General features: G+C 38.1%; 1 protein-coding gene across 1 annotated transcript; it reads right to left on the reverse strand.

Moving 5' to 3' along the window:
- Positions 1-183: 183 nt before the first annotated feature.
- On the reverse strand, positions 184-20,642 carry PLA2R1 (phospholipase A2 receptor 1, 180kDa; the record flags this gene model as incomplete). Its single annotated transcript, XM_009579189.1, has 20 exons — positions 184-398; positions 625-654; positions 1,767-1,943; positions 2,389-2,505; positions 2,935-3,075; positions 4,478-4,646; positions 5,172-5,410; positions 8,428-8,572; positions 9,145-9,275; positions 10,075-10,192; positions 10,998-11,140; positions 12,471-12,574; positions 12,932-12,996; positions 15,860-16,017; positions 16,541-16,576; positions 17,048-17,180; positions 18,180-18,264; positions 18,767-18,912; positions 19,206-19,408; positions 20,473-20,642. Coding segments are annotated over 20 exons (2,725 nt in total), but the record flags the coding sequence as incomplete, so codon positions are not given.
- Positions 20,643-22,395: the final 1,753 nt, after the last annotated feature.

Raw genomic sequence — 22,395 nt, forward strand, 5'->3', positions numbered from 1 at the left:
ATCCTCATCAGCCACAAAGCAAAAGTGCTCCAAGGTAGGGAGCCCCTACCTTTGGCGTTCATACCAATGGCTGCCAAGGTTTCTCTGGATATGGGTACCCCCGGGGACTCCCGAGGAGGAGAAAACTGCTGTAGATTGTGGAGTTTCACACAGAAGACGTGATTACTTGCTACTTCTGCTCAATTAATTGTCGCTTCTCTCAAAATCAGAAATGAGGATGCTTTCTTCCAAAGCAGGAACGTCAGCGTTGATCTGCGGCAAATAGGCGTTTCTGACCCACAGCATCCTGCGGAAGAGTCGGTTATTCTGTTTGTACAGGCACCACAGAAAAAGGGAAATGGCAGCCAGCATCACCAATGTCACAAGAACAGCCAGAGCTGCAAGCCCACGGTATGGTGCTGAAAGGGAAGGACAGAAATCATATATTAAGCAAATACAGTTATAATTATAGATGATTCTAAATATAAACATACAGATGTTTTATGGAAAACATATTATTACCTATATGTCACACATTTTAAATTACACGTTTAACAGTGAAAAATGTTACCTCACAAAATACCAGCTAAAAATGTGTTATTACTCATTATAAAAAAAAACTAAGAAAGTACAGAAGAAACTTACGATTTCCAGATTTTTCTGTTCCATCGATATCTGAAACAGAATCCAGACCAGTCATAAAATTACCCATAGAGCTAACAAAAGTTACTATATATATTCATGGTAAAATTGATACTGAGAAGACAATCTACATAAAACCATACAAGAGCAGGCTGTTCTTTAACTTTACTCATGTCAATGGGATTCCAACTGGCCAAGTTAAACATGACCTAATCTGTTATCTAAAATCCCTTAAATTTGGCGGAATATATTAACTGACATTTGTGCAAGGATAAGCAGCAGCATTTATCTACTTTTTAAAGTGCAAATGCCTGAGCAGATCTGTGCAGCAGTAGATTAATCCAGCTATTGAGGCCAACGGCGACTCGGGCATTTTGGGCGGGCTCTTGAACACTTCAGCTCTCTCACAGACCCACATTCCTTCTGACGTGGTGTCTGTGCAGCCCTCCCGGGCTGCGCCTGCCCGTCCTACGGGGACTCTGGAGGTCAGCCTGATGCTCTGCCATATGAGGAAAGGCCGAGAGAACTGGGTTTGTTCAGCCTTGAAAAAAGAAGGCTTAGGGGAGACCTTGTCACCATGTTCCAGTATTTAAAGGATGGCTACAAAGAAGATGGAGACTCCCTTTTTACAGGGAGTCACATGGAAAAGCTGAGGGGTAATGGGTACAAGTTACTCCTGGGGAGATTCAAACTGGACACAAGAGGAAAATTTTTCACAATGAGAACAATCAGCCATTGGAATAATCTCCCCCGGGAAGTGGTGGATTCCCCAGCATTGGACGCTTTTAAGATTCAGCTGGACAGGGTGCTGGGCCATCTTGTCTAGACTGTGCTTTTGCCAGGAAACCTTGGACCAGATGATCCTTGAGGTCCCTTCCAACCTGGTGTTTTCTGATTCTATGATTCTCTGCGCATGGCTCACTCATACAGCAGAAAGTCTGCCGCAGTTGGCAATAACGCAACAGCTGCCCAGGTTCCTCGACAGGAGGTTACCCGGGCTGGTTGGGTTTTTTACAGGTATTTTTTTCTAATGCCAAGGGACAGAATTATTTAAATGAAAACTAAGAGCAAGTAAGCAAGCAACAAGGAACACGTAAAACAACGGTTAAAAGGACACAATTGCCTTCTTTTATGGAAGAACATACCTGCATCCATTTTACATACAAATCCCTTTTTTTCTTTGCATGGAGATAATCGCCAGACTCCATCTGTGGTCCTCAGGCTGATACAGAAATTCCCTTTGAGATGATCAAATTCAGGCTCCCTGATGCCCCAGTTAGAATAATTTAAGGGAGAGCCATCAAACCAGGAGATTGTCTCATCTAAGGGCAGAAGTTATAAATCATTATAAAATACCATAGTGTTTTGATAATTATCTCTGTTTCAGTTGGACTTACCCTCACATAAATAAATATTGAATTAAAGAATGCCAGGATTTTGCCGGTTTGGCACTACGTTACTTTCGGTTTTTTAAGGATTTAAAAATATCCTATGGAGTTGACACAGAAGACAGCCTGTAGCGCTTCTTTAAGAAGAAAATAAATGCATTCACATACATGCATACATATTGAGTATTCAGAATATTAGTAAGTAATGATTACAGAAAGCTTGACTGGTTTTACTACATCATAAACAGGTAATAGGCTGCGAAAAAAATCTCAAAAGATAACAGTGTTTTAGAAGATGGTTACACCAGCATTCAAACAAAAACCAAACCAAAACCCAAACCAGATTCTTACATGCAGTTCTTTTCCACCAAAAACTTACTGTCTGTAACAAGCAGGATGTTCAACCAAACCATTTGCACAGAATAACCAAAACTGTGCAATTCTTCCAGAATGAAAGCATTTTCATCTTCATCTTGAATAGTCAGTAGATTTGAACCTACAGATTAAACACAGAACAAATTTTCAAACAATCCATGCCATTAAACTGTAACATTGCATTTCAAAAACTTAATATTATGAGCCTTAATTGAAAAGCTTAAAAAGTCTGGTTATGTGTTGTAAGTTCTTAATTTTGCAGTTAATGTGAAAATGTTCAGGCTGATATAAAACTCTTCTCACATGATTTTAAAACAAGTTTGAAGGGAAAGAAATGCATTTTATGTGTTATTCCAGAAATCAGTATTTTCACATGGAAAGGAACACTTTTTTGAAGCATGTTGCCTCCAATTTCATAGTTGGTTTATGAGCTCCACTATCGTTACCTTGAACTAGAGAAAACACATGCCATGATTTCAGGCATTTAAGAGAATATGTATTTTTTTAAGATATCACAATGACATTTTGTAGCTACAAAATAATCACTTACCTTGATTTTTGCAAACTTCATACGCAGTATCAAAACTTGTGCCCTGCAGAACTGTGGAAAAGCTGTAGCAACTGTTTTTGAATTTGATCCAGGGAACAGTTTTTTCTGAACATAAGCCTTTATAGGCAGTGAGTTTCTTTTCTGTGATAGAAATAACAGCACAGCTTTATTGGCACAACAACATACACATTAATATAACATTCCACACGCTGTTTTGGAGTAATGCTAATAAGCATGTTATTGCGTTATGCCTCTATTTTTCAAAGTGAAAATCTAGTGGTTGCATATATTTGTATTAGAACAGTAAAGCTGGTTTTATTTCCGATCAAAAACTTTGCCGGATTGCAACAGCAGTATCAGGACAATCTAACCGATACTGAAGTGCACAGGGAGTTATGAGCAAACTACGGGCACATCAGAGCACTCCGGGCTGCCCAGCATCTCCCAGAGGGCTGGGGATTTCCAAGGGCTGCAGAGCTTCTCTCCACTAAGCCGCAAAGGTAACTTCTTGCCAAATACCACGGCACGGAGGCGAGTCTCCCATCGGTAAGCAGCAGCCAGCCTCTCTGGTGTACAACATGCTGCAGCAAAGAGTCCCTCTGACTCAGGGCAACTCTACAAGCTCACTTTGCAATACCCAGCATCACTTTTTGGCAGTGCTGTAGATTCAGCTGTGTCACTTATGGTCTCACATGCGTCCTACTTTGCTACAAAACACAACTTTTCAAAATTAAGTAAACCTTAGGCTATATATGATTACATAACTTGACAAACAAATGAGAAAATTAGTCAGCTTCACTACAAAAACCATGCTAGAGAATAATTTTTCTCTTGAAGGATTCCAAAACAGCTTTCTTCTCAACAGATCCAAAAGCTTTAATAAGCTGTAGGTGAACCCCTGGTGATCAGTACCACCAAAGAGGAACTATTTTGAGAACTGGATGCTGCCAAAGACACTGCAGTCCTGGACTGAATGGAGTTCCAGACCTGAATTCTGGATTCAAATGAAGCCCAGGTAACTGACAGATCATTGCAGGGAACACATCATATTTTAGGACACAGGAAAATAGTTGTATCTTTACAAAAAAAAAAAAAAAAAAAAAGTTGCAAAATCTTTTATATGCAATCAGTGAAGATGTGACTCTAATTTGTCACTTTGCTCTAAATGCTTCCCTTCTCCCATCCCACAGTTAATTGCAGCAAAATAAATTTATTTCCCTTCAAGTTAGGTTATTAGCAATCATCATTTTTCACAGATAATATAGCACTGAAGAGACAGAGTAATTTTCCTGTTCTTTTCTATTACGAAAGTTCTCTTTCCATTCTCCTACAGTTCAGACCTGATGGCAAATATTTTATGGGGAGAAAATGGTTTCACAAAGAAGAGATACAGCAAGGAAATGCCAGAAATCTATTTCAATTTTGAATAATACTATCATCGTTGCTTAACCTCAAACCAATTAATTTCCTTTCATATACTTCTACTGTCAATACATATATCTGCAGCTGCAAAGATTTAATATAAAACTTAACTCTGACTTACTAGGTGGCACATGGCAAACAGCTCCTTGCAGAAGTCGTTCGCAGTTAGCACTCTTCCAGTGCCCCGAAGTATCAATGTAAACACAGCTGCCAAAGGCCTGGGACTCGTCGTCTTCCCAGAAGGTAAACAAAGACCTGGTCCCATCTGACCATTCAAAGTTAAGCCCGTTCTGCCAAAAAAAATTTCATATTATCTTTCTGATATGCTTTAGCACCATACAAGTTCATCTTCTTCTAGTGGCATCCTCACCAGGGATTACAGAATGTCTTTTACTTTTCCAAAGTCTGGGTAGATCCAGAAGGATCTACAAAAGGCAGATCCAAGGATCCTCCCAACTTACTTCTGGGAGATGACAAGCTACATCTAACCTGCTGTTTTCAGCAAGTGATTATTTGGGCCATTGAGCAACTAAAAATTAAACAACGTAATTTCAATGTTGACACTACAAGAGATTTTTTGTGTGTTTTTAAATGTTTTCTATGGCTTTTAGCTTTCAGTAGTCATTGCACCAAACTGGCTCTAATTAGATTTATACATTACATGGCAAAAAAATGATTAGGGCTCAAGCTTCTCAGGGTTTCATTTCCAGATGCAAACTTCCTGTTACTTCAAATGAGTGACACAGCTCATTAGCTTGTTACTGGAAAAACTCCTTTGCAGCATTATACTCGTAGCCAGGGAATCCACTACATACATCCGAAGTGAACAGCCCAATCCAGTGGTTGTATCCCAGCCGATTCACAATGACCGTGAGGAAAGCTTGGTGATACTGGTCTGTGATGCTGACCAACTCTGCGCCATTTGCCATGCACGTTTTTAAAGCTGAGGACCATGTAAAATTCCCACGTATTAGTTTATATGTTCTGTTTCCATATTCTAAAGTATCTGGCACAGGGTACATTTCAGACGCATTGATGACATGTCTGGATGTGTCTGTTATAAACAGAAAGAAAGGATTTATCTATTTTTTTTTAAACAGACAGCTTGAACATAGCAGAACAGCTCCTAAAAAAATCAGAACTAACCTTAAAAACAAATCTAAAAATTGCAACTCCTTGGCTTCAGGAAGGCACTGTGAACTTTAAAAAGACAATGACTACTAGAACAGTATCTGAAATTCCACCACAGCACAAAACTCATCACAGGAGTGAATGAGTTTAATGTATAACAAAAAAAAAAAAAAAAAGAAAACATGGATGGACTTAGTTCCACTGACCGGATCTTTGAAGGTCAGTGAGAAATCACCTGGGATCTGGGCACATCCCAAATGTGCAATAGCAGAGGGCTGCACAGTGCTCTTATCCTGGATCCCTTGCAATAATTTAGATTACCTCTTTTTTGACCCCTTATTTTTAATAATTTCCAAGATCAGTTTACAGCACAAGTCTGGCCTCACAAATAATTTTACTGGCACAACTCAGGGGATGACAAACTGTGGCTCATGGTAGAAGTGCGTGGTTGGGAGCTTCTTGAGCTCATCTTCACTATCCATGAGCCAATGTAGGGAAGATCCCAGTACTGGCAGTTAAAGAGAAATCCTCTGTGCATGGCGACTTAAATCTTTCTGATGATAAACTAACGCAGCAATGCCCGAAAAAGTGAAAGGAAGAAGCAGCCTTCTTAGATTTAAGAAATAAAGAGAGTCTCCCATGAGAAAAAAACCAGGAGACAGAGACCATCACCCCAGCCCAGTCTTTGATGCTGCCATGCTCGCTTTTCTACAGGAGGCAAATACCTTTGCTAATGTGTATGAATGCCCGCAGTATACTTTAAACAAGACTATTAAAATAAAGCAATGCCTCAGTTTTAATCCCGTTTGTCAGTTTGGATTAATTACTTCTGTCTCTAAAACTTCTCTGTGATTACAAAATGAAGTGGTTGCTTTGCTACAAGGTGGAGTGTTTTTAGACTTGGTTCCCTTTATGACTAAGAGAGGAGTGTTAACAAGCATCTTAAAATAGTAAATCAATGTATTATTTGTCATCCACAAATCATTTAAAATTAGAACTTTCTAAGCAAGAGGTTTTGCTCTTGAGCTAACTGAAGCACTCTATTTTGTTCCAGCTTTCAGTGCATGTCACTGCTTAAAAAAAGAAAAGGCAGGAAACACAGTGAAATGCTGACACAATCCTAACTCAAGCATCACTAAGAGATCAGAGCCCAGTTCAGATCTCCTGCTGGTTTATTTCATTTTAGTCTCCTACAGAAAAAAATTCAAAAAAGGGGAGACGGGATACAGACAGGATGGCAGAAGCAAAGCACCAGCTCATCTTTCCAGGAATTGACACGTTTGTTTGGACATTTGAGGAAATTTAGCAGTTCACCATTGCCAGCAAGAGGCTGTCTCACTTCTCCCTTCCTTGCTTCTCTGCTCTTCCAGCTGCATATTCCCACGCATAGGTCTGGTGTTTGCCTGACCCTGCACTGAGCCGATGCAGCCTGGAAAAGCTGCACAAAATGACATCAATTTGGGGGGGCGGGGAAAAGAGACAGGAAAGTTTTCTGCTGAATTAGCAAGCTGAACTGCCTGATGGTTTGGGAGAGCGCCATGGGTGTCACACGGGGGAGGCAGGACTGGTCCCTTCACCCCCAGGAGCACTCTGCTGCACATGGGGCTCAGCGTGTCCCTTCCACCCCCTCCATGCTTTGGCCAGGGCCCATGGGCCATGCTCACGTTCACTCACGTGAAAGGTGGGGAGGGTCCTGAGCAGTCAGTGCAGCCCCAATCCCCCCCGCACACCCTGCAGCCTGGCCGCCCTAAGGCAACAGTTTTCCTACCTGCCTTTTAAAACCTTTTCCATCTGTCTGAAGCATCAGCAAGAGGTTAAAATACAAATGTTAGGAGGTAAATGAAACAAAACAGCAGGAAAATGTATTTATTTATTTTTTCTGCACTGCGTGCAGGATTACTCCAGCACCCATCGCAACTGTAGTTCATAATAAATTATGTCAAATACAGCTGTGGTTTGCTAGAGCCACATGTGAGCACTGCCCAAAGGTTGTATTTGTATATTCTACCTCTCGACTCACCCTCCCTCGTCTCCTAGGGAGCCAGCAGGAGAGGATTGTCTCTTTAGACCCAGGCTTAACTAAGAGGTGATATATAAAGTTAAGCCATACAAAACCACACCCGCAGTAAGTACAGCACCCAAGGACGCTCCTTACAGGCTCAGATTACAGCCCTCCTTTTGCCTTAGGGTTAATAATTTGCTGCTGGTCTATTTTGGTAACATGCTCTGGCAGCTTCCCACTGGCAGAGCTGCAGCAGCCCCTGGGACGGGGCTCCAAAGCTGCCCGGGCGCCCCGGGGATGCCAGCGGCTCCCAGTCCGAGAGGCAACGCCGGAATGTGGCTTGAGGAAACCAAACAACGCATGTTCTCTGCAAAAGCTTTGTGCTTCTGGCAGGTGAACATTATGGTAACAGAATTAGAGAAGCGTGAAAAGAAAAGCCAAACTCTTTGATCGGCCATTCGTTCCGCACTGCTCACAGAAATGCATTTTCTAGAGTCTATTCTGATCTCATTTTGCAAGACCCACCCCCTAAGAAAAACAAAAAAACAAAAACAAACAAACAAAAAAAATCATATTTTCATCAAAATTACCCTCAGTTTTGCCTTTTGTAATTTCATGCTGCTACTCTGCTTGCCACAACAGAGAACATGAAATTTCATCTCTATTCCTGAATCTAAGATACGCAACAGAAAGCTCAGTTAGGAAGAAAATTTAATAACAAAACATTTTTTTAGAAATTATTTCTACATCACAGCTACTGATTTATTAAATAGTGTAGAGCTAGTCTGTCTAAATATCAGAGTAGAACCATCTTAGAAATCTTTCATGTTCCTGGTTTTATAGACACCTATAACAAGCTGCTTCTAGATAAAAATAACGTAAGATGAATTCAATATAGTAAGAAAAGAGAACAGAAGCAAAGCAAAACAAAACCTTACCCTGAGTCTTTTGGCACACAAACCCATAATTCTTCTGACAGCTTTCTAAGTACCATTTTCCCGTAAAATAAAAATTAGGATTATTTGATACCAATGTACATAGTGGAAGTTGTTCTTGAATGTTTGCACTGTTATAACGCTGTCTCTGCAATCAACACAGAACCTTATATTAATTAGAAAAGACACTGTGTAAAAACAATGCATAATTATTACATTAAATTTAGAAGAATAATTATCTGTGAGTCACTGTTATAAATATTTAGGTAGAACAATGAACACTCCCATACATACAATTTGAAACAATAACCTCAGAATAAAAAAGTCACTAGCTTTCACTAAACAAACTAAAATGCTAAGCCCAATATGGACTAATGTTGTGTAAAACAATGTATTAAAATATGACATCCATAATCTTATTCCTAAACTTTGCTCAGACCCAGCATATGATACTAACCATAGAATTAAAACTTCGGTGCTTAAAAGCAATTGCAAGAGAATGTCACTATAGCCACAAATTACATAAATAACTGTCTTGATAGTGCCTTTTTTGCTACCCCTAGTTATGCCTATAGATCTGTGCCCACAGTTGTCTGAAGTTGCAAAAATTAAGAGAAGACTAAGTTGCTGTAACAAGTTAGGCCTTGTCTTTGTGGCAGTCATGATTTTTATGGATGAAACAACTTCTCACTGTCCTTAAACCCCCCTGGAAATACTCACATCCACTACTTCAACTGGAGACCAGTTAGAATACATCGGAGGTTTTTCATTCACCCATTTTTCATAATCGTCACTCTGGAAACCTATCCAAACACTAGTTTTCCGTCCAAATAGATTCATTGTTATGAAAGCTGAAAAATGAAACAGGAATAAAATATAATTAATTGGTAACCATTTAGGGATAGATGAAGTCTCTTCCAATACACTAAAGCACTGACAAATTTAATTACTCATCAATGACATTACATAGTTACTAGAAAGTAAGAACATGAGCGGCAGTTCAGTGTCATCTAACCATAAATTCAGCTAAGTTGATTAACTTCAGTTGGGTTAGGATCTAGTCCATTAACTAATAAGTGTTCCAGAAATGTTCACAGCAGCTTGAACAACTTAAGTATTAGTTCAGAGTACTGTCGCACTGAAAAAGCTTTTCTCAGTTTTAGCTGAAAGTAAGATTTCTCAATTAAAGATAGCCAGTGAGATTCCTCCCACCTCCAAATAAGTGGTTTTACAAATGTATGAAATTCTACCACAGATTTTTGTGATAGATCAGTTTTTAAGTACTATTAAAGGACGAAAATGAGATTGCTTTTATAACAGTGTGATGCTGCATTCATAACAGAGAAATTTTACACGGCAAATTTTTAAATGGGTATTCCATTTTTTTTTGTATTTCTAATGCATGGTAGTAAGCACAAAAGAAATTATAATTACTCTTCAAAACGCACCTGTCATATAGCTCAGTGGATATTTGAATCTTTACATTTTGGGAAATTGGGAAAGAGAAACACTAATTTGTTGAAAGCAGTGGAACCATGAGTAGGATCTGAGCGATCTTTTTTCCTAAATCTGTATCCAAGATGAAACTTTACTATAGCATCCTAATGAAAATAAAATTCTATTTATTTAACAGTATTTTCAGTGTTCTACCTTGTTCCAGTTCATCTTCGAGGGAAGCGAGTGACCCATCATAGCTACTGCAGAACTCTTGTGCAGAGTACCAGTTTCTCAGATGCTCTGGATCCTTTGGAATTTGTATCAAAAAGCACTGTTTAAAAAAAACAAACAAAAAAAGGCTTGTTTTGTTTTTTCTCCAGTTTAAAAGCTATCAATCACTAAGAGCGATCACTAAAACATTTCACACGCTGTTACTGAAAACTAAGTATTTCATTTGTTTCGGTCCTGCAATGGACCTCTCCAACATGCTTGGTATCAGTTTTCAGCTGCAATCAGGCTTGGATTCCAATCAGTTGTTTAAAGGCAAACACAATCTGGGTTAAATTTATTCTTGTAGCCACTGCAGTTCAGCACTGGGCTAAATCCAGCCACCTCAATGCATGTTGCTATTTTGGAACATATGTATTTAAGAGAAGCCTGATGAAATAATTGCCTTTTGACCTTCAATTGCAAACAGACTTTGGTTTATAATTATCTTTGACAAACCCTATTTGAAGGGTTTTGGAGAATGACAGCAGTTAGGGACCATTTAGTACAACAAGGGGTCAGAGATCTGTTTTGAGACCATAAAAGACTCTTGGAATTGTCATAAGTGGAAAAGAGAGGATGGAACAGGCTTTTTACAGCAAAAGCACTTAGATAGCTTTTGCATATATGAGTATTCATTTCCTTCAACTAAAGTAAAATTTTTGACACCTTATTAAGACAACTTCTGTGTGCAAAGTTACTTAATAGCTGTAAACCTTTGTATCACTGTCCGTAGTTATAAACCCAAGGGCCCTGCTTTCAAAAAGGAAGAAAATCTTCAAATATTGAATAATCCTTAAGAAGTCCGATTTCTGTCATAAATATGGAAGGCATTTTGAATACTCAAACAGCAGAAAAAAATGTTTTACTTTGAATCCAAAGTGCAACCATCCTTTGGGACATGTTCCTTGTTGGTTCGGGTCTTTTGGAATCTCTTTCTCTATTTTCCATGCAAATTTACGTTTACAAATACAGGGAAGAGAGACAGTACAGTTTTCATCACCCCAGAGTCCTGTGTAAAAAGACAAATCACAGTTCAGTATTGGCTTGAGAATTGGAAAAGGTTTTTTTCTTAGCTAGCTTAGATATTGTTAAGAAGGGTACCCATTAGTGGTTGACTAAGACGAGATTCTACATCAAATACATTTGGACATATTGCATTACAGTGGTTTTGATGGTCCATGGGGCCCATACTTTTATTCCCAGTTTGATTTTATTAAGCTAAACCAATTCCTCTACACTGAGTCATATAACATATGCCTATATCATCATGTATTTAAAAAAATATTAGTTATGCCAAAAAAAAGGAAAGGTATAGAAATGATGCCTTCCAGATAAAATAGTTTGACTTCCTTACATTGAAAATTTTTGGCAAGATGCAGGTACTGACACAAAACGCTGACCTGCTTAGGAGGAAAATACATTTTTCATTAGAACACAGTGCATTCAACAAGCTGTTGACCAGCTCCCATCTGCTGGCCAGCTGAGGGGGGAGGGTGGGCATCTCTTCCTTTTATCCGATACTAACTGTAGTAACGCCAAACTCAAGCACTCGAAAGTCATGAATCAAAACTCCGAGATTTCGTGTTTTAAAAAAGAAGGTTTCACATTTTTTCAGTTTTGGCTTTTGAGGCTGAGATTACAAGAGTGCAACTGGATTAATTTTTTTCAGCCCTTCTCACAAATACAAAGCTGGGTATTTCTTCTTTCTATGGAACCTCACGGTTTACTATGACTTGCAGATCTTCAGAAAACAGAGACTGTGAGATGACAGAAATCAGTGGAATCAGCAGCACTGTGATTGTTTTTATTACTGTAGCAAAATATATAGCTATGTGATGTTGTAAAGGCTAGTACCAAAACCATGGTACCCAAAAATCCCTCAGCAGATTGGCTATGGGATCAAAAATAAGCTAGAAACCTGAGTATTTAAACTTGTGTGCTGATAGGAAAACAGTTTATAAACGTAGGAAAAATTATTGCTTGTCCATCTGGCTTATTTGGTTATGAGAAAACTGACTGTGAAAACCAGCAATGCATTAACATTTTTGCTGTGCCACATAACAGATTCTTAAGTAAAACTAAAGATTCAGTATCACTGCAATGTTTATATTTTGACACTAAAGTACTGGAACTATCAAATCCTATAATCTAGTCTCTGAGCATATTCATGGTATTTTAATTTTCTTTTCTTAACCATAAAAGCAGTTATGCAAATTACAACCATGTGACAAGACCATGTAATATAGATTGCATTTCTTGAAAGCAATTATAATATTACCCCTTTGGCCAACAACAGAATCAAGTCACAACTCCTGCAAAAAAGGAAATATAAAATAAACCTGTTTGTGATGAAATGAAGCCACATCTTTTCCCTGGTTTCTGCGGATCTCTCTCCCTCCCTTCATTCCAGTTCTGGTATGTTAGTGGTGATTCATCTCTCCAGCTGCACAGAAATGTTAAGAGTGTAGTTACACTTTTTCCTATCCTTACCTGAAAACACAACCTCCATTAAAAGTGTTTGCAAGCAGATACAGGGTAGAAAGTGCCCCTTTATTAACTAAGCTTTAAAAAAACAGACAACCACAAGGTTGATATTCATGTCTTTGGCGTGTATCTTTTATACCCCTTTTAGAAGAAATACCATAACACAGAGACAAATTAAGGGTAATATATTCTGAGTGATATTTACATGAGAACTGAAGCTGTCTCTTCGATATCCCACTCAGTCATCAAACTGTTTTAGTCCATCAGACTGAATGGCAGCCTGTAAACAGAGCAGCTGAAGTCTACGTATTCTTACCGAAATTCATCGCCAAGGTTTTCTGCATGCAATCCAATCCACCAGTGAACATCACTATTCGATAGCTATAAAAAAAAAAAAGTTATGCCGTATGTTTAACTGTTGTTGCCCTCTTACTAAAGCATTAACAAACCCCTAAAATCAGGCTCTGTTTGTATTCGGATGAATAACATCTCCATTGGGTTCCAATGAGAAGAACACGGGCTAAATCCTGCCCATGTAAATTTATGTCACTTCAGTAAGATTATTCACGTAAGTAGAGCATAATTTAGCCCCCAGTTTCCACTGGATTGCTGATGTATCTTCTGTAAATTAGGAGTTTACAATTTTAGGAATTTACAGCCTATTTGGCTTGAAAAGGACTGTAGTCTTAGGCCAGAATTTGTTTTCCTCCCAACTCCTAAAAACAGACAATAGCAAATATTTCCTTTTAGCATTAATATAATACCGCTGGTCCTTAATGTTTGCAAAAGGTTTTCTATGAACATTTACTGACTTCGTGTAGGTTATACAAGAGATTCCTAGAGATGCTTTCCATACTGATTGATGTTCTTATGAAAGGGTCTAGACCTCCACTCCTAAAAGGCAAAGCATTATGGAGAAGTCACGGAAATAATGTAATTCAAACAGCCGCTTCTTATTGCTGTGCTGACTTAATTCTCCCTTAAACTTTGAACTGCTTCACTTTCAGGGTTAGCCAGTCAATAGTCACAGCTTTGGGGTCTTTGCGAAAGAGCCAACAACAACAAAAAAAGCTGTGGATGTGCAGGACACTGGAAAAGCCACCCTGTCTCTGAGAAGCATTTATTTTTTTCCAGAAAGAACTGAAGTGCAGCCTGTGTTATGGCAGCCACACTGTCCTTGGACTTATAGTTAGGATTTCACCAGCTTACATAGCAGTATCAAATGAAGGAAGTAAGACATTTTTCACAAAGGAAAGACTCAGGAATGCTGTCTGATTCGGTATTGCCTGGTGTGTGAGTTTAGTTTTCTAATCACAGCACTCAGCCTGCACATTTTTAAAGAAATAGCGAAAAACATGATTTCAAATTCCATGCTAAGAAATTTTGACCAAGTTTTCTAATGACACATGCAAAGTCTATTTAGACTGCTGAGTATTGTTTTAGTGATTGCCACTCTTACTCCCGCTTCCACAGGAAACTGGTTACAATCACTTAGGGACACACCTGGCTATACTGGCTTTAAAATAGCTGCATATGTTATATTCTGAGACGAAACTTCAAGGAAGTTAACCTGATTTCCAATGCCAAGGGAGTAGACTTGGCTTTTTCATCACGGAATGCTCACAAACTGCTCTAATACCTACTAATTTTAATGATAAAACTGCTTTTAAAAGATCTCTTGTAAGCAAATGTGACTTTAAAGCAGCATTGGATTAGCCATTTTAAGTGCTCTTAAGTTGGAAAAATACATCTTTTTTTAAAGTTATGTCATTTTTTAAGTCATAAACATTCAGTTTTAGGTAAGGTAGTAATTACATCACAACACAACCTCTGGTAGATGTGGAAGACGACAGCCTTGTTGGTTATGTTGCTCTTTCATTATAAGCTATTTCTGCCATGAACTGTTAGTTTAAATCCAGTTCATTATATTTTGACACAAAACTACTTAAATAGCAGATAAAAATGATGAATAATCCCTTGAAAACTTTAAAACCCCATCTTAATACAACGCAACTCTACTTATGCTTTCTATTATAAGTTAAAAGCAGAGAAGACTGTACACAATGCAAGCAAAACTAAGCTAGAGTCAGTCGAGAGCTTTTCTACCCAGCACTAGTTGTTCTTTCAAAAATTACACTATGATACCCCTTTACATTACAGCCATAGAATTTTGCCCTCAGTAAGGCAGACAGATTATTTTTATTCTTTTTTTTTTTTGTATTTTCCTTATTTCACTTTTACTGAGAACACTTGAAAGAAAACAGACTTTGTTTCTTGGGAATTCATCTGCTGCTGCAGCTATTTCTCAGCTTCAAATCTGTTTCTTACATCAGAGTGATTCTACAAAAATTCTGCCTTCATCCAGAGGAGGAATTTAGAGGCAGATGTCTTTTTTTCCCATATAAATATCCATAGTCACAAAGGGTTTTAATTCAGGAGACATCATACAAATGTGTGGACACATGCAAATCTTGCCCAAGCTGGCGAACACAGAGGAAAAGGTAATCTATTTTGCAAGGTCATAAGCACCCACCTCTATGGTTTAGAGCTCTAAATTTAATTAAGGTGCAGGGAAATTGGTAATTCTTCATTTTTGGCCAGCTCTCCCCAAGAGTAACCTTTCAAATCATTATGTTGAGGATTTAAACTATGAAGACTGTTTCAAACATCTGGACTTACTGCCCACCTCATGCTAATATACCCACTGAAATGCCCCTCGGTATTGCTACCTGAAAACCAGCTGCAAGTTACTGCACGGGAACAGAGCGTAACTACGAAACTGTGCGGGATCAGGAGACATCCCGGTGGGTGTAGAACTGCTGTGTGAACACCTGAGGAACCACGACGGGTCCCCTTGGTCATGGGGGGATGGGGGAAGAAGAAGAAACAGAGAAGGATGTACAGCACATGTGAAACAAACCTTTCTCTTTACCCCTAATTACTTTCATAACTTTGGGATAGGAAGCTGGTTTTCGCTCCTTTTGGGTCTTTTGAGGCAGACTGACCGACCTGCTCATTAGCAGAGATGATTCTGCAGATTCTGAAATGTTACTGACTTCTTTAGCTAAATAGGGCTTCAGGGAGGGATGTGGGAAATGAAGACAGCAAGAGAAATATTTTTTAAGTAAAATGTCTTTCGGATTCTACCTGGCACAACAGGCAGCCAGATATTCTGAAAGATGCAGCAGAAAATAGCCAGTTACTGCCTGAGGGTTTATTTTTTCAAAGGGATAGTTTTTGTTACCTTCTTAATTCTATTTTGAATAAAGGCTTGTTCACCAGAAGAATTTATTGTTGCCATTCCACTGCGAAGCCAGCCACAGACAAACTCATAGGTTTCCCAGTCCGTAGGACTGACATGGAAAAGATACTCTGCTCCTTGATAATATGACCACGGCAGTTCTAGAAAATGAGCAAAAGAGTCAGTGGTGTGCAGGGGTAAAAACTCCTAAAAATTTCAAGCCTCATTCTTTGTGACCCCCGTGGCCCGCCTTCAGCCATGTGTCAGAGGACAAATATGCCACAACTAACAGCAGAACCGTATTTAACATATCAATTTATGAAAAAAAAAAAATGCACTACGAGTAATTTTTTTTTTTAATATTCTATCCTGTGATACTGCAGTAATATTAGGAGAGTTGCCCAGCCTTTGCAAAAAGGCAGTTTTAATGTGATGGAGAGGTTATCAAACTCTTGTGCTTATTACTGGCAACATTCCTGTACCTAACCGAAATAGTATCTGATGTTTCAGTGTTCCTAAACAAAGGAGTGGCAGATTTTGATCGGTAGCAACAAGTTCTAACTGAGTTCCTTAATGTGAATTTTTAACTCAGAACACTTCAGTTATTTTATTTTTACCAATGGCTTAAATTGTATTTCCAAGTTATAATGTTTCAAGATGTGAAAAAAGAAAATGTTTTCATACCAGCTATGTACCAATTTGGATTCTTTGGTTTAACACCTGCAAAAATACATAAATAAATTAAAACATTGCTGATTAAGAATGAAAAGAGATATTTCACTGAAATTGCTTTCTCCACATGGTAAGGATTTAATCAAAATCATAAAGAATATTGCTATTCTCGTTCAGGGACAAAAAAAGGAGTTGAACATGGAATAAAATAAAATAATTGCCACACTTACTAAACAACATCTTTAGTAACCTTTAGAAATAAGAACTTCGATTAACTCCTGCTAACTAACTGCTCATCATTACTATCCAATTTTAAACTGACTGCACATATTAAATCTGTTAACTGGCCAACACACCCTAACGGCCACATATAGCTTTGCCATGATTTCATGCAGAAGACCAATGAGGAGAACTCCAGATGTGGCTAAAAAGCAGGCTTTTAGATTTTTTTTTCCCCTTGTCTCTCCTGAATTGCAAGTAATGGGTATAATAGACAATATATGTTAATTAACATTTCACCTTTTGGTATTTTGCATATCCATTCACGCTTTTCATTGCAGTGTGCTGGAAAGACTGTTCTATTTACTTTGAACACACCGCAGTTTCTTGAGTCGTCTTCAATATACTTGCTCTCCAAAAATGAAGATACAACCTGAAAACAGCACATTCATTATCTTTCACCGACAATCCAAGATGACACATTTCAAAATCTCATTATGGAGAAAAAGGAAGGATTTGGAGATGTGTGTATGGTAAGACCATCATAAGCAACAACTAGAGGACCACCTAAATTATGGTGGTAAAATCCGAAAAATAGGGTCCATAATCATGTTCTCTCAATGTCCTGTTCAACTTCCGCATCTTATATCAGACTCCTTCTTCGTAAAAATAATTGAATAGCTATGAAACCTAATAATTTTTTGACATGATTAACAGTAGTTGCCCCATCTAACAGCCTTTGCTTTGGTTCAACATGTTGCATGATTGAACTTTGCACTCTCATTCTGAAATGACTTAAGTAACAATGGCAGAGCTGGCACTGTTCTTCAAGGCTGAAAACCAATTACAGTTTAAAAACTGACCCTTCTTCAGTTGTTCGATGTTTAAATCCCAGGTATTAACCATTAGTGGGGCATGTGGCACCAATGTCTTCAAGGATGCAAAATCAGAAGTGGTATCAAAAAAGGAAAGACTTAGCTCTGAATGCAGGCATGAACCTAACAGTCATAGAACAAATAAAGCATGTAAGCACAGCTCTAAGGCTTTCCAATGTGTGTGCATGTGTACATGTGTAATTATGTGTGTATATATATATACACACACACATACACACACACACACACACGTGTGTTCATTCTGCATATGCCTGGTCCTGGCCTAAACGCAATGTGCTTTGCAGGAAAGCACACATCTGCAAAACTTTATAATCCTACCAAATTCCTTTCGCAGTTGCACAGCCCTTTGCGCAGGCTGCTATTTTAATAGTAGTGTACTATTAACCCTATTGTAACAATTACTTTACGTGAAGTATGCGGACACGAAAACCAAACAGTTTCCCTGACCAACATTTGCTCACAAAGCTTATTTTTGTGAACTTATGCTCAGATATGACTTGAAAGGTTACTGAAATATATAGTATGCAGATAGTTACAGGTGTTCTGTCAGACCACTGCCATGTCCCTCCAGAAAGCGAGTTTCTTTTATTAAATCCAATCCAGAACTGTCTGTCTTCTGTCCTATGATGGAAACAAAGAAAATAACATTTCTCGTGCACTTTTTCCTTAGCTATTTCAGAAATTATTTTTTAAATAGTGCAAATACCCATATTCATTTCTTCCTGAATTCAATATATCATTCTGTAATACATTTCTTAACTTTTTCGTGTCCTTGAAGTAAACTCTGGTTTTCTTAGTAAAATGTTAAATTATATTTTTAAAGATAAAAACATTTAAAATCGGATTAAAATTGCTGAACCTCCATTTCAATGGAGAATGTTAACTCACAAGAATTTGACCTTGACATTAACAGTTGCTCGACATCTACTACAAAGATCACCTTTGAAAAGAATCACATTACAGTGTTGCTAATACACTTCTTTTCACCCATTTCTAAGTTCATGTTAGAGTAGAGACGTCTTCAGCCACTAGTAAAGAGGATGGAAGAACCTAAATTGTAGATTATTTTTACATATTAGTCTGATTAAGATAAATCTTGTTGGTGTTAAAAAAATGTATTTACCTATCAAAAATTGTATATAATAAATTGTTTAAAAATGTCTCTTCATAGATATGGCTAAAACTAGCAAGATGTGCTCCAAAATCTCGGCATAACGCTTCTGCTTCATCCCATGTTCTTCTCATCAGAACCTTTTCATTGTGAAATATCTGCAATAAAATAAACACTGTCATAAATGTAATTGATTTTGGAGACCAGTTGTTTCAGAAACCCATAAAAAAATCAAGTATTATTTGCAGGTTTTCCTACAGTAAAGCCATGTATATTCCAAGTATAGTTCTGATTCTTAAGACTTTTCACTCACTTTAAAATGCAGTGAAGGATGGTAACAATTTTTGTTTGTTGAGTGAAAGAAATAATGCTTTATCAAAAATATTTTGGGAACAGTGTAGCCCTAAGCTGATGCAGAATCAGAAAAATTCAAAGCAAGCTTGTCACATACCTTGTAGCAGTTGAGCAGATTAGCTTCTGACTCCCATCCAAAATAGCAGGAACTCAAATGTTTTTGAAAAGTAAGTTCAGGTTCTTCATAAGAATTGATTTTTTGCTTGCACAATGACATTGCTTTGAAGTTCTTACAGCTTTTCACCTCCCAATAACCAATGGGGTGCTGCCCTCGCATAGCCACACATCCTCCAGAATGACCTAGACATGGGGATAAGTGTTGAGTATCAGAATAAAGCATTTGAATTTTGTGAATTTTTGCTGAAGTGACTGTTTTATTGGCATCAGGTTCTGGATAAAACCTCAGTGAACTTACAAAAGTAGCAAATTGTCTGGTCAGTGACCAGTTTATAAGCCTGTCTTGGCTGACTTGAGCTTGTAAAATGAACCATAATGAAGGGCTCCTCTAACAACATGCAGGAGATGAAGTGCAATTTAAAATAGTACTTTTGCAAACTGCAGTAGTAAAGCAAAAAATGTAAAGAGTCCGAAACTGAGAAGCAATTAGTTAAATGGAGCGTCTGTGTTATTATGTCTCTATTCTCAGGTATTGCTAAGAGGTTTATGTTTCAAAGGTTGAACAACTATTTCATTTTTTCATTTTTCATTTTCTGGGAATGTTTTCCTTTAGATTACTATAAAACAAACAAGCAAACCAAATACCAACAAACTAAAGGGGAAGAAGAAGAAGAAACTTCCACACAGCGCTCTTATTGACAGAAATGTATCTAAGGCAACTCTGCCCTCTTTTTTTCCTATAAAATGCAAATTACAAACTGTGACTGTTACTGAATAAAATTCATGACTTCTCTGGGACCTTTTGCTGCGAGTCTCTGATGGCCTCCTTGAAAAGGCCATAAAGGAATGTATGAAAAACATCTCACAGAAAAAGAAAAATTTCAGGGATTAGCTGTGTCTGCAAGGAGTGTGTGGTGTGGCTATTAATTTTGGCCTCGCCACACCGGAGGGTGGGAAGAGCGACATCCAGCATCCTGCCACAGCTGGGGAGCCGACGATAACAGCACCCAGGTGGAAAGCGGGGAAGGAAGCTCCGGCTTCTCCACAACTGCCAACTCATCTAACTCAATCCATGGTAGGAAGTTACAGAGTCGATAGAAAATGTAGGCTTATCTCTCTGCTCTCTTGACCAGGCAGGGAGGAAAGGACCGGGACTCTTCAGTCACTGCTAAGCCACCGGTGGCAGGGGGAAGAGAGCGCACTGCCCACCTCCAAGCCATTTCTTTTTTTATCGGCATGTTACTCACGGGGCTGGTGCTTGTTCCAGTTTGTGTAGCTCACAGAGCGATTCTTTCCCGCTGTACTTAGCCAAAAGTATTCTCCTGTGTTGTTAAGGTCTTGCAATCCTATCCAAAAATATGTTCTCTCAGATTTTACCATGCTACGGATCATGCTGTTGATAAAAGCTTGTTCAAACCTTAATAAAATAATCAAGACAAAAAGTTTATTAGAATAAAATAGGTCAATTGGTATTTCAGTGAATAGCTCTCATGAAATGATTTAAACTATGCGAGAAGAGAAAAATATATAAGAGGTACTTAATTTTCTTTATAGAATGCTGTGGGGAACTTCAGGCACAAGTCTGTAGCATAAACCACAATTTTTCCCTATTTTTTTTCAGCATTTGGGCACATAGAAGAAACAGTAGATTAAGATCTTATAAGCTCAATACTTGAACTACGAGACAGAATATATTAATGATGCACAAATAAAAATAAGAAACTCCTTGGACGAAGGAGAAAAGATAGCAGGGTCTGAAAAAGCTACAGAAGAAACAAAAGAAAAAGCTCTGCACAGGAGTATCCTATTGGAACCGGACACGCAAACTAGCACTAAGAAACCAGAGCCGAAGGACTCAAAGCACTAGCTGATCTGACTACAGAATGAGTCACTTCAATTTCTTCATTAAAGTTATGTGAGAGATTTACACCCTTTTGCAAGTAATAATTGTTGCATACAATAACCCATTTGTCACTTAAACGTAATTTATTCAGATATAATTGATACAGCATTATACAAAAATGCTTCAGTTTATGAGCACATTTAATCAGCTTCCTATGAAAATATATACAGCAAAGTAAATTCCCAGTTTGACTTTTTGGTTTCACACACTGTGAAAATGACGGCTGACATTAATGTAAAAAACTGAATGTATCTGTAACACTCAGAGTGACTGAGAACTTTTATTTGATTTTCATTTCCTCTGCACGTTCTCTTTTTATATCAACTCTCCTTCCTCTACAACCTACCAACCTACTTTTTAATGAATATTTTAGGATCACTACCAACCTACTTTTTAATGAATATTTTAGGATCAATACACTGAAAAGTTTTTGTATTTTTCACATCAGAACAACAGACCTCAGCAGTAATTAAAAAAAAAGAAAAAAAAAAGCTACACTAACAACTAGCTTCTTTTGCCATTCCAACATTGGAACTGGAAACTAACATAATAAACAGTGATGGCTACACCCAGCAAAAATCAAATAAATAAGCAGAAAAAGACAGAACACACGCTTCCAGTAATGCACAGCGTGCCCTCAGCTCCCGGTGACTTTGAGCTGCAAACGCTCAGCTGCAAGAATGTGTCCTTCATCCTCCCCGTAAGGATTATTGTCGTACCGCAGTACAGCGCTGTGTGCATTGTGCACAGTCCTGAAACCATCCGGCAAGCCAAATTCCCATCGATGTAAATCCTTATGTGGGGTAGCCTGTGTTTTCCTAAAATTTCTAGCTATCAATCATCTGATTGCTGGTGGTTACAGTACTTCCCCCTGTCCTAAAGGGAGGGGAGACTTCCTCCTCAAGTTTTTTTTGTTTTGGGTTTGTTTTGTTTTGTTTTCTACAATGAATATGTGGAGATTAAAGTATGTATGTAATATATCTATCAGTATGTCATCAACTTTAATGGGAATCCAACATATAGGGTAAATCACAAAGAGATCAGAGAAAACCCAAGCATCTGGACACCTGCAGAGGAGAAAGCCTTTGCTGAAGCTGGAGTACAGGTAAATAGGAACAAAGCAAGGGAAGACAGACCTCAAATGCTTTCAAACATTTACTCTCTGCCCCTGTTTGCTGAGAACGCACATAAAATGCATACATAAATAGAAACATTTATAAAACATTAATTGGTCTGGATTAAAATTTTATATATTTTGATTATAAAA

Source organism: Fulmarus glacialis, unplaced genomic scaffold (assembly GCF_000690835.1).
Source record: "Fulmarus glacialis isolate BGI_N327 unplaced genomic scaffold, ASM69083v1 scaffold7996, whole genome shotgun sequence".
NCBI classification, from domain to species: Eukaryota; Metazoa; Chordata; class Aves; order Procellariiformes; family Procellariidae; genus Fulmarus; species Fulmarus glacialis.